Raw genomic sequence first — 12,413 nt, forward strand, 5'->3', positions numbered from 1 at the left:
TACTTGTGCACCTTCACAGTTTCTTGAAGCATTTTTTTAAGACATGCCATTTTGACAGCTTTGTGTTTTTAGGTGTTAATACCCTTAATAGTCACAACTTACGTTAAACTCTTTATTTGTTTTGATGTCTCGTGTAACAGGTGTTTCATATTGTTTCTAAGATAGCAAGATTTCTGCTCTCTGCTCTCTGCTCTGGCAGCTGAAGGAAGTGGTTTTTGTCCACATATGCCTATGCCCTATTTCTGTTACTCTGTAAGAAATTGTCAGGGAATAGTCATGTATACTTAATTAAATTCCTCTCTAATTTTTGTTTGGAGTTTTTATAATCATACTGTACTTTCTTGATCAAAAAGGCAGTGATCTACAGATCATCAAAGCAAAAGACATTTTTGAATCATACTTTGAAATACACGATTGTAAAACTGATTGATGCCATGATATTTGCAAGAATTCTTTTAAAAGTGTCCTTTTTCCTATTACTTGCCTTTCTGATTTTCCAAGACATTCATCTAACAAATGCTTTTGTATCTTTTATTCTTATTCGGAGATTTATTTTTTTTTGCAAGGTGAAAGAACATTGCTTAACTGTATCTATGAAACAGTAGTTCCTTATAGAACCACGATTCTTGTCTGTTTCATCTTTGTCATCTGCATCCTTAGTAAGTTGTGCTTTTTTACAGATTTGTTGAAGAGGCCTCAGTTCCATCCACTTACCTGCAGGTGGATGCATAGTACTGATTGAAGATATTAATGTTCTGTTTCTCATCTGTGATGCTGAGTATTTGCAATACTCTACTGTTTTTAGTATTCTGAACAAATGAAAGAAGATCTGATTGTTTCATCTAGCAACAAACAAATGCTAGGTATCACTTAGGAGCTAAACATTACAAGATTTTCAAGTTAACTGGGTAAAGCCCTGAATGACCAAGTTTGATCTGATAGCTGACCCTGTTTTAAGCATAAGAAGGTTGAGCAAGAAGTCACTTGAATGATTCTATGATTCAGTGATTTTTCCTTCTCATTATTTACCCACTTAGAGGGTTGATAGATGTATGTGCATACCCCATTTCTCAGTCATGCAGCTGAATGTAACCAGTGGATCTGTCATTTGAGCATGAATGTCATCTGCCAATTAAAATTTCTACTGAGGAATTTTAAATTTTTTTGTGTATATGACAAATGCTTAATGTATACCTGGGAATTGATCCTAATTAATAGAAATACAGTGTCTGGGTAACACAGCTATGCTATTGCTACCCTTAATTTGAGGTTCTCTTGGGAAATCTGTAAGACAGTGTTGTATTGCATGCCATACAAATCCAGTTGGTCAAGTACTTCTGTTCACTACAAGTAAAAAGTTACTTTATTTTTACATTGTGTTAATTTAATCTTTTAGGATTTGAAATTAGTCTACTCTTCACAGAGTGTGAGACTAGCAGCATTCTTGAACAGTATTCCTTTACCTGAAATCTTAGCACTTTTTTTCTTCCTGTGTGTTCTTCTCTCACTGAATTCTTCTGTCAGTCAAGTATCTGATGTGAATACTCATTCAATAATCTCTCTGTCTTTTGGGTTGGAAAATGAAGGAGGCAGAAAAGTGTGGGATCTAAGCGTTAACAAATTATCTCATGTGAAAGAGTGAATTCCACATATGCAGACACTCTGAAGAGAATAGTGGTTACTCCCAGTAGCTGATAATTAGATAGGACTAAAGTTTGTCTAAGAAACTACAATTTCCTTATGAATGTGTGTAAGAGGAGGTATGGATATCTGACTTAAGTCAGATATGTTCAGTAGTTTTTGCTCTGAGATTCAAATAGTTTCCTCAGTTCACATAGCCTCCTTTTCTGTTCTTGCTTTAGAGAAAATGTACCAGCCACTTCTTTATATAATGAAGTGTGATTTTTCTTCCACATTTGTGGGGAATTTTTCTTTTTAAAAAAAACTTTTAATCTAAAGTTTTTTTACTGTAGCTTTAGACACTCTCTGTGGTTCTCATATATTCTTTTTTTTATTTGTGAACATTTAACTATTTTCCATCAGAGAGAGATACTTTTTGGAGTATGAGCCTTGTAGAAGGTTTAAATGTGTGTATACATGTACTGTAAGCTGTATATATACATGTATATAAGCAATATACTTATTTTGGTTTACATAACCACATTACAGTTGCATTTCTTAGTTACATTTCTCAGATCCCTTAGATGTAATTATTTGGATTTTTGAACATGCACTTTGTATACTTTTTGACCAATCAGCTATGTAAAAATAATTTTTATTTTATATAGTGCTTATAATAGTAGTGTCTTGATCTCGAGATCTGTTTTGCACAGAAATGGGAGTTGATTCTTCCATTCCTATGTAAGAATGCAGTTGCTTTCTTGAATGCAGCTTCACCTTTTTGTCAAAGTGGTCTGTGATGCAAATGCATCTTTGCTCCTAATTTGTAGAAGGTATGGAGACAGCTGCAGCAGCTGGTTAAACTCCCAAGAGTTTAACTATCCTGAAAGGAAGTACATTGTGACATTATGCTTCAAAGACTGTTGATTTTTTTTTTAATAGAGTGGAAGAAAACTAAAAGTAGAGTTGTGTTTGTTGTTTACCGGTAACATCTTGAGTAAAGTTTTTTTACCTTCTGTTCAGTACATTGACTTTTCTTTAAATTAAAAGATTGGTTTTTTCAGAAGTAGTAAATCAATTTATCAGTTGCTTCATTCTAGAGAAAGTTGCCTTTCTCTCATATTGCCACAGCAAGAGCCAACCTCTAGTACTTTCTGTGAGTACAAATGTGTTAGATTCATTACAGGTATTTTTACTTACAAGTGGATATGGAAGCCTTTCCAGCAGAATTGATAAACCATGTGTTTTAGCAGACTGACTTGTGTTCCCTGGCACTATGAGATGCTCTCTCTGAGTAAAATAGCAAACCTGTTCAGGTTATTAGGTCTGATTTTAATCATGCTGTGGGTAAAGCAGTTTGGTTTAGCATGTCTTATCTAATGGTTTTGAAACTCTTTTCTTGTCCTCCTCGTTCCTGCCCTTTCCATATCAGAATGAAGACAAACATTTTAACAAAAATGTGGTGCTGTATATGTTTGCCTCAGTCAGGACTGATAGAATAATTTCTGTCTTTCGTTCCCATTCATATTGAGATCTACCCAAGTACAGTAGGAGGTTATTTGTAATTCAATAATAAGATAATGTGTTCAATATCTCTTATATTTGTAAAATACAACCTGCAGAATACTTTGCCTTTATGATGGAGTTACTTACAGAAACAGAAGAGCTAATAAATTCTACAGCATTCTATTTTGTTTATTTAATTAACTATCCATAATAATCTGAACTTGTGCTTCCCATTTGTTGGGGTTTTTTTGTTAATTTTAAATTTCTACCCTAGTCACCTTTGGAGTATATGTGTGTTTTCCTGCATTTAGTGCTTTGTATTTTACTTTGGGATATTTTTTATTCCTTTTTATTTTAATAGTAGCAATAATATGTTTTGTGTTTATTCTTTTTAAACTAGTAATTACTTTAAAAATTTGTCTATTAATAATACTAGTAAGGAAATGAGTTTCAAAGATGACAGAAAAAAATCCCTCTCTTAGAGAATTATAATGGATTCAAGGTTCTGCTTGTGTAAGGAGGAGTGTGATCATAGAGTCACAGAGTGCCCTGGCCTGTGAGGCACCTTAAAGATCATCTCTTTCCAACTCCCCTGCCGTGGGCAGGGACACCTCCCACTAGGCCAGGTTGCTCAGAGCTCCATGCAGCCTGGCCATGAGCACTGACAGAGATGGGGTATCCACAGCATCTCTGGGCAACCTGTTCCAGTGCCTCACCACCCTCACAGTAAAGAATTTTTTCCTAATATCCAATCTTAACTTTCTCTCAGTTTGAATCCATTTTCCCAGTCCTGTCACCACATGATGAGACAGTAATGAGCAGTTTTTTAATTAATTTGATTTTTTGATAAAGATGTTAAACAAGGTTTGTTCTTGAAAGGTATTCTTTAATCACTTTTGTGTAGATACTCTTCGACAAATCAGATGAAAATATGTAGTCACGTTGTATATATAGGTACATATTTTAGATTTATTTAAAAAGGGATTTGTACCAAGGATTATTTTAGAGTCGCTTTCAGTTTTGGAGGTACTAAACTAACTGTAATTGTTTGATGTATTTGGTAATCAAAAGCTTTTACTGTTCTCAAATATCTTGCGGATTTTTGTGTAGTTAGAGTATGTTATGCAAAAAAAAATAAATGTATATTGCAAGACAAATTTTTTCTCACTGTGACATGCTATTTCCACAGCCCAAATGAAACACATCAACCTGTCCTTTGCAGCTTGTGGCTTTCTGGGCATTTACCACTTGGGGGCAGCAGCTGCTTTTCACAGGCATGGTAAGAAGTTACTGAGAGATGTGAAAGCTTTTGCGGGAGCTTCTGCGGGATCTCTGACTGCCGCTGTCTTGTTAGCAGTGCCAGAAAATATAGAGGTAAATCAATAAACTCGTAGGTATAGGCCATGATAATTTTCAAAGGATTTTTTTTTTATATAATCATCTTCCATTAAGTTTATTAAAATGTTTTGTGTCTTGTTTTTTTTTTCTTCTTGTTTCTTGCTAGGAACAGGACTCTTGTATCATGTTTTCATTAACCACATCTGTGACTCATGAGAAAAAATGTTAATAATAAAAATATTTCATATGAACCTTACATTTTAAAGTGTTTATACAAATACAAATCTCATTTGTGTGAATCTTGATTTGTAGGCAGCAGGTATACTTTAATATACCAAAATGTATATTTACTTAATGATGGTACATTACAAAGTGAATCATTGTTCTGTTGGCTAGAGATAATCTTAGCATAGCACCACCCGTTTAACCTTTTCTGAAAGGAGATGGAAATGGTAGATGGAGTGTATCTTCGTAAACAGCTCCCACCTGCTCAGATCTTTTTCTTGCTGCCTGTGCTCCATTGCACAGCATTAAAGGCCTTTGCATCTCCTTTAGTCTCAGTGTAGCCCATGCCTTAAGAGCACCCAGTAGAATTAATCCTCACAGCATTCTGTTCTGACATGTGTCTAGGTGGTTTCATCTCCAGAGATGCCACTCCTTTCTCACCCTGGATGTGGTGTAATGCAGAGACATCAGGTTATATTCAGTGATTACAATGTTACAGATTCTGTGGAGAGCATTAGGAGGTTTTTTTTGTGTCTGTTTCCTTGGTTTTCCCCAGGTTAAGGCTGCTTTGCCCTCCTGAGCTGTCTGTAGTGAATTCGCCTTAATAAACGTAGAGGACCATTGAATATTTTTAATTATTGTGGGAAAAACAGATTGTTAGATTTTTGGTCTAAATTACACTTATGTTTCATTCCAAGTGAGCATTTGATAACTTTCTCTAGACCTCACTTATTTCACTTCATTTGATTCAAATAATAGTCCCAGCCAAACCCCACTTTGCCACTGATCTTTCTGTTTGTTTGTTGGTTGTTTGTTTCTCCTGGGATATGAACTCAGCTTGCAGCATTAACTATATTTCTGTTGCTTTCAGCAGTAGGTTTTTCCTTGGCTTCTTTCCCCCACCCCACTCCCCTGAAAGCATTCTTTATATTACTTGGTATTAGGCAAGTGCCACTCTGTTGTGCAGAGAACCTCATTGTATTTTGTACAGGCATTACTCCCCTTTTGTCACCTCTGACTGGTAGTTCAGTTTCAAGTTTGCCTGGTATAATATGTACCTCTGACTTTAATTTCCTCTGTGGTGAGCATGGCAGCCCTTTGTTAGCCTAAGGAAATTTTTCTGCTTATTGCAGACCCTGGGTATGAGCCCTTGTTCTCAGCCTGGTCCAACTTGCAAAGATCTTTCTAAGTAAAAATATTAGAACAGTTTTTATTTTTTGTTTTTGGAAACTAAGTTTATATAACATTGAGTCTGTTGTATTTTTCCTTAAAAATTTGTCATAATATTGCAGACTAAAGAAAGATTCATGAACTTTCTAGTCCTTTCATTTTTTGTGTACTTTTTAGTTATTCTGTTATATTGTTTAAGTGGAAAATTGAGAGTTCTTTTGTCAGTGGGAATAATTCTAATTCTCATAAAATTTAAGTAAAGGCAGTGTTCTGTACTGAATAGAATTAACTTTTCATATCAGGATAATAATACTATTATCTTTACTACGTTTCTAGCTTGAAACTTTATAACCTGAAATGTAGCTCCTAATCAGTTAATTATTTTTTTCTTCCCCCTCCCTCTGGCAGTCTCTGCCTCCAGAGATGGCAATGTTGGATAAGCCATAATTAGGACTTTCTGCATCTCTTAGTCTCCAAGCTGTAATGCAAGCTTTCCTTATCTTGGAGAGAATGTAACATTGAAGATTTATTGTTTTGACTGTTGCTGTTCTAAGACAGTTTCCAAATGCTTTCATGTCATATATTGGATTTTTGTCACTGTTTGTAAAGGCGTGTGACTTGAGAATTCTAAGTAGGCTTATTTAGTTATGGATAAATACCTATTTATTTTAAAATAACCTTCGTCATGTTTGATAGAAAGTCTGCTTAACTCAATACAAGCAGTTACAATTTCTAAACATGGCCTCCATCATTATTTAAAAGGTAGATGTATTGTTTAAAGTTTCTGTCACTCAGATTCTAACACAATTCATAGCTGTAAGAAGTTGTCCCTTTTGAGAGCAGAAGTTGAGAGTTTAGGTCCGGTCCATTCTTATCACGTGTAACATGGAAAGTAGTTTTCTATAATTTCCCTAGTTTGGTACTCTTAGCTCCCCATTACCTTAAGCATCTTACATATATATTATATATATATATTATACAGAGGTAGTAGTTCTGAGGTGCTTCTGTGTAGCGTTTTGTTGATTTCTTCTGCATTTATAGAGAGAAGTGTCTGGATGTGCCTTATATATTTTAATTGGCTTCCAGCTGGCAATGGCAAGTATCTCGTGGGGTAAAGGTGCCAGTCTAACCAAAGTGAGGCTAAGTAGCACAAATAATTGTTTCTTTAAGAAGTATGAACCTCTCAGTGAACTTTCTGATACATTTATTCAAAGGCCATATAAAGAAAGTGGATACAAGAACTACATTTCTGTCTTTTGCTTAGATGAGAGCTTTGTCATACAAGTGATGTGAGGAAGTTTAATTCTTTCAGTTAGCTGGCTCTGGTCTCATGTTAATCCTGACCCCACCTCCTTCCTTGTTTTCCATTCAATAGATTCATATAGTGGGATATATTCATGTCAATAGTGGGATACATTCATGTCTCTTTTTTTTTCTTCCCCTATACTTTCCTTAGTCACTCTACCATTTATTTTGTTACTAGCAACATGCTTCTTCTTTATGCACAGACCTAACAATCCAGGAAACCCAAACTATCTTTTATTCATGTGGTTATATATGTGAATGTGAGTGAATTTATAAAGTACCAATTTCAGAAGGTTGCATAAGATTGAATTTAGTTTTTTTACAAAGTCCCTAAAATCATTAGAAAAGCCTGCATGAAAGGATAAAAAAAGGATTACAAATATTGAATAGTGAGTCTTAAGCTCTCAGGATCATAATTCATTGTTTCAGCATCTTATAGGTGAAAAATAAATTATACCAATTTCTTTACTGCCCCTTTGGAGTTCTTATGACTCACACTTCAAGCTATTTTTCTGCAGTCATTAATGCTAGACATTTCAGCTGGTGTAAAAGGTTCTCTGTGCAGGAATCTGTTGCCTGGTTTTCTGCAGTGTATTTTCTTTTTCTGTCATCCATCATAGTTTTTCCTTTATCAAATACTTCCATAATATTTTATTAATTAAATCTGTGTATTTGCTAGTAGCTTGTTTTTTGCATTAGTGAGAAGAAATTGTTGCAATTTTATATTTTTATTATTGCTTATAAGATCTTAAGATACTTGTGTCTGGTTTAAATTCTAAAGTAGACCTTAAAATAAAAGGTGGCTTTAGAATTTAAATTATTGTTATTGTAATGCATGATCTAGGAAACTGATTATTTAACAGTGGTAGTATATAGAAAAATAGCCTTTAACTTTCCTTGGTTGTTGAAGTGGCAGCCTCAGGGTTTATAATTTTTTTTTTTTTTTAATTAGGGATTTTTTGTTTTTTCTTACGAATCAATCCTTAGAATAGGATCAACATTTTGTTATGCGTGTCTTGTTACAAACCAAGCACATACAGGAAAATCCTTCAGTTTGATCTATTAACTCTTTTATTAAAACTTTAATCTCTAGTATATTTTAGGTACTGTAGTTAAACATGCTTCCCATCACTTAAACATCCTTAATGGTTAATGCTTTTCATTTCCAGAAATGTAAGCACTTTGCCTATGGATTTGCAGAGGAAGTCAGAAGATTGAACTTTGGTGCTGTAACACCTGGTTATGATTTTATGAAAACACTTAGGTACCTATCTTAATGCTTCTGTAAGATCATTTTTGTGTTAAAGAACTCTCCAAATGCAAATGGAGAGGGTGCATATTTCTTCTGTGCTGTGGGGTGCTCACCCCGAATGCATTTGCAAGGTTTTGAAATAATAGTGGTGAGTAATGCTGAGCATTTTCTTTCCTCTAGGGAGGGCATAGAGTCTATTCTTCCTTCTGATGTTCATGAGATAGCTGAGAACCGGCTCTATGTGTCAGTCACTAACTCAAAGAGTGGGGAAAATCACTTGGTTTCAAATTTTGCCTCCAGGGAGGATCTCATTAAGGTAATCATGTTGAACATGACAGGAGTTTCTTCAAGGCTTGAGAGTGTGTTATTAATTGTGCAGTAAAATCACCGGTTTATTCAGTAACCACTTCTAGTGGTGCTACAACCATAATATAAACAATGTTTAAAGCAGAATTTAATCCTATAGCTACACAAATTTTACTGAAATTTATTTGGTGTTTGTGTGTGTTTTCTTCATTGGTTATTCAAGTTCTACCTTGTCAGCAAAGTGTTTCTGAAAGTAACAGCTAACTAATTGCAGTTGCAGTAAATGAGAACAGTAGAGAATGTCAAAATGTTGTAAAAATGTTTGCATCTCTTACTTCCCTGATATCATTATGTTTCATCACAAAAGAAAATAAAGGAAGTTTAAAAAAATTGGAACAATTCCTATAGGTGCTTGTGGTTAATAGTTATAATGTAATGCTAAGTACTGTATATAAGCTGCATTTTAACTGTAGCTGGAAAATATATCTTTCACTGCCCTTCTCTTCATCTGAATGCCACGTTTTAAATTTGGATCAGAATTGTATGCATAAGATGGTATGAGATGGTAGAAGCAATTCAGATGCACATGAAGCAGATGTTCTTTCTAGTAATTGATTGTATCTTAGTGGAAGACATAATAAGCTATAGCAGAATAAAGGAGGAAATAGAATAAGAAGGAATTCTTTCTCTATCCTTGTGGATTGCTTAGAGAAAATAAGAGATTCTTTATAGTTATCACTTTAAAAGAATTGACACTTGTTAACAAAACCACAAAGTGTGCATTGGGAATTTGCCTTTAAAGTATATTTTTTAAAATTTTGACCCTATTGTATTCTACATGGACAGTCCTCAAAATTTACAGGACTTATTAATGCAAATAAAGTGATATGAAAAGTTTATCTCAAGTTATGCACTGTTATTTCTAGCTATAGTATGCAATGGTAGCAAGAGTGGAGATTTTTATTCTTTGTGTGCTTTTGCAGTGAAATCTTCTAACCTGGGGACAATTAGAAGTCTCAGGATGACCTTGGAAATACGTACATTTTTCTAGTATTTCAACAGTTTTTTCATTGGTAGCAGTAGGGTGGGTTGGAATAATAGTATTAAAATTACACATAACTGCTCATTGGAATACATTTATATTGTCTGATCTTTCAGTCCAACTCCTGATACCTGTTTTTGTGCATATGCCTGCAGCTCTGCCTCTGTCTGAATGCTGGTGGCTGCCACAGGAGCAGGAAGGGGTAGAGCTTGTTAGATTATTTTATTCCATCATGCCTAGCCATGACCTACATCCAAGGCATGGATAGTAGTACTGCTGGGCAGATTGTTTTATAAACAGCGAAACATCTGTACCCCTTGCCAGAAATCTTTCAACTTCGTGTAGATTTGGTTTCAATGCTTAACAAATAAGCCTTATGGTTCCAAAGTTTTTCATAATGGCTAAACTGAATGTGTGCTGCTACAATGTTAAACTTTTATCTTATTCCAGGTGGACTTGGAAAGGCAGGTGATAGTCTCCCACTTTTGAAATAGTCTTCCCGTATGTGAAGACAATCATCTTTGTATCAGCATTCCTAGACTTGCAGTTCTTAAACTGGAGGTGACAGGGAAGAGAGGCACGATTTGTGTGTGAGGGAGCAAGAACACTGGTATATTTAGTCTGGGAAAATAAGGCAGTGCCTAGAAGTCCACAGTGGTCTGTTAGTGGTAGGAAATACTGAGAGTGTTTGTTCTTCAAACTTGTCCTGCCTCTCCTCACTTGGGAGATCTAAGTGACTTTGTAAGAAGAACAACTGCTTTCTTCTTAAAAGAAGAAAAGAAGGTTCTTTTCTCTTGAAAAGAACCCAAACTTTGCAGGAGTCACCTGGTTTTGACTCCGTTCACTAAATCTTCTTTCTGCATTTCTCTTAGTTTAGAAGGGCCAAAGCCAGTGAGATGGAGTTGAGAGGAGAAAAGGTGCTGGGCTGGGGAAGAAGCTGATGTTGAGAACTTGGGAATTTTGTCTTAGGCTTTTGTGAGCGAAAGACCTGTTTGGTAGAGAAATAGCTTCAGTTTCACATTAAAAAACCGAGAGCCTTTTTATTTGAGCTCAAAGCTCTACATTACTAGGAAGAGAAATAGGCAGGTAAACAGTTCTCAAAGTGGAAGACTTCATATACATATACAGTCTTAAAACTTGTTGGGGAGCAGATGGGCTTCATACTGAAATGGCTTAAATTTTGTAAAAGTAAATGTAATTCCAGCCAAGAAAGCTCAGGAATTTTCTTTCCTAATCTCTGTGGATTGTGAGTTTTTTCTGTACCTGTTTATGGTGTATGCACCATAACACCATAAACACAAACCAGCAGTTTGTGCCCTGCTTCTGCTCCCCAGATTGGTCGTCCATGCCACCACACAAGCATGTGCATATTCCCCCTATTTAGCTGTATGAAAAATTCTGACATACTGCGCCTTGTCCATGCATTTACCTATTCTCCTGGAAATGCTGTATACTGATTGCTTATATATACACATCCATATAGATGTGGATGGATTCACAGGTACAGAGAGACCCACAGTCTCACAGGTATTGCTATGAATGGATAGAAAGGCATATGTGTGTGCAAATCTGTACATGATAGAAGAGGTGTCCTGGACTAAAAAAAAAATAAAAATCAAGAACAGTTGTAGACAGCAATGAAGCTTTACAATAGGGGAAATAGTTTTGTTAATACTTTAATGTATTAAATACAAACATTGGTAAAGGTATATATATATGAATTTCCAGGTTGTTCATGGTAATTCTAAAACTCTGAAAATCTGATTTATTAGAAAAGTAAACACAATATTAATATGCTAACAGAATGACTTGGTCAGCTTCATCTTCGATGATATACTGCTTTTTTTCATCATAGGCATATTTCATTTCTTGAAAACCATAGATTAACTTCACATTGTGCAAAACTAAGTTCATACTCTTGAATCACATTAATCATTGAGTTAATTTTTGATATTTTGTTTTGAGAGTTGTGACTGTCAAGTCATAAAAAAAAAACCTCTGTTGAATAATGTTAATCACATTTTGACATACCACAAGAAGAAGACATTTTGAGATGATGCTGGATTTATGTACAACTAATACATTGACTGGTAAATACTTACAAAAATATGTATTGGTTCTAAATTACATTGTTGACGTTTTTGATTTTTTTTCTTCTATTCTTTCTGCTTTCTTCTCTCTAGGTTCTGCTAGCAAGTAGTTTTATACCAGTGTATGCAGGAATTAAGCCTGTGGAATTTAAAGGACAGGTAATTTTTTATTACCTATGAGCATCCTTTTTATATATTCTTCATTTATGGTGTAACTATTTCATCTTAAGGGAAAGCAACTTCAATATATATTTTGTATTTCTTAAAAGAAAACCTTATTGCAGTTGTCTTTACTCATCTAGCTCCTACAACTTTTTTGTCTTTCTTACATAAATATATTAACACATTAAGAATAATTTTAAGGCATGAAGGCTTATAAGGCTATTTCTTCCTTATGAGAAATACGTGATGCTTCAGTTCCCCATTCATACAAATTATGCCTCTAGAATCCTGATAACCCTCACAGCCCCCCCTGCCAAAAACCCCCATATGTATTTGCTGCTAGGTAGTCATTATATCAGAAAGCTTGTCTGATTTAGAATTGTAGATACAGCAATAC

The 12,413-nt window shown here is 34.8% G+C and overlaps 1 protein-coding gene across 6 annotated transcripts in view; it reads left to right on the forward strand.

Annotated features, from left to right (window-relative positions):
- The window catches only part of PNPLA4 (patatin like domain 4, phospholipase and triacylglycerol lipase), a 45,838-nt gene that overhangs the window by 3,548 nt on the left and 29,877 nt on the right, over positions 1-12,413 (forward strand). For 5 of the 6 annotated variants that reach the window (XM_023918338.2, XM_086880147.1, XM_023918336.2 and 2 more), the window contains exons 4-7: positions 4,316-4,500; positions 8,334-8,428; positions 8,597-8,732; positions 11,948-12,013. In XM_023918338.2, the coding sequence (XP_023774106.1) occupies positions 4,316-4,500; positions 8,334-8,428; positions 8,597-8,732; positions 11,948-12,013 (482 nt within the window). The remainder of the gene's footprint in view (positions 1-4,315; positions 4,501-8,333; positions 8,429-8,596; positions 8,733-11,947; positions 12,014-12,413) is intronic. The other variant, XM_086880149.1, reaches the window with a different exon arrangement.

This window comes from Cyanistes caeruleus, chromosome 3, assembly GCF_971803275.1.
Source record: "Cyanistes caeruleus chromosome 3, bCyaCae1.hap1.1, whole genome shotgun sequence".
In the NCBI taxonomy this organism is placed as follows: Eukaryota; Metazoa; Chordata; class Aves; order Passeriformes; family Paridae; genus Cyanistes; species Cyanistes caeruleus.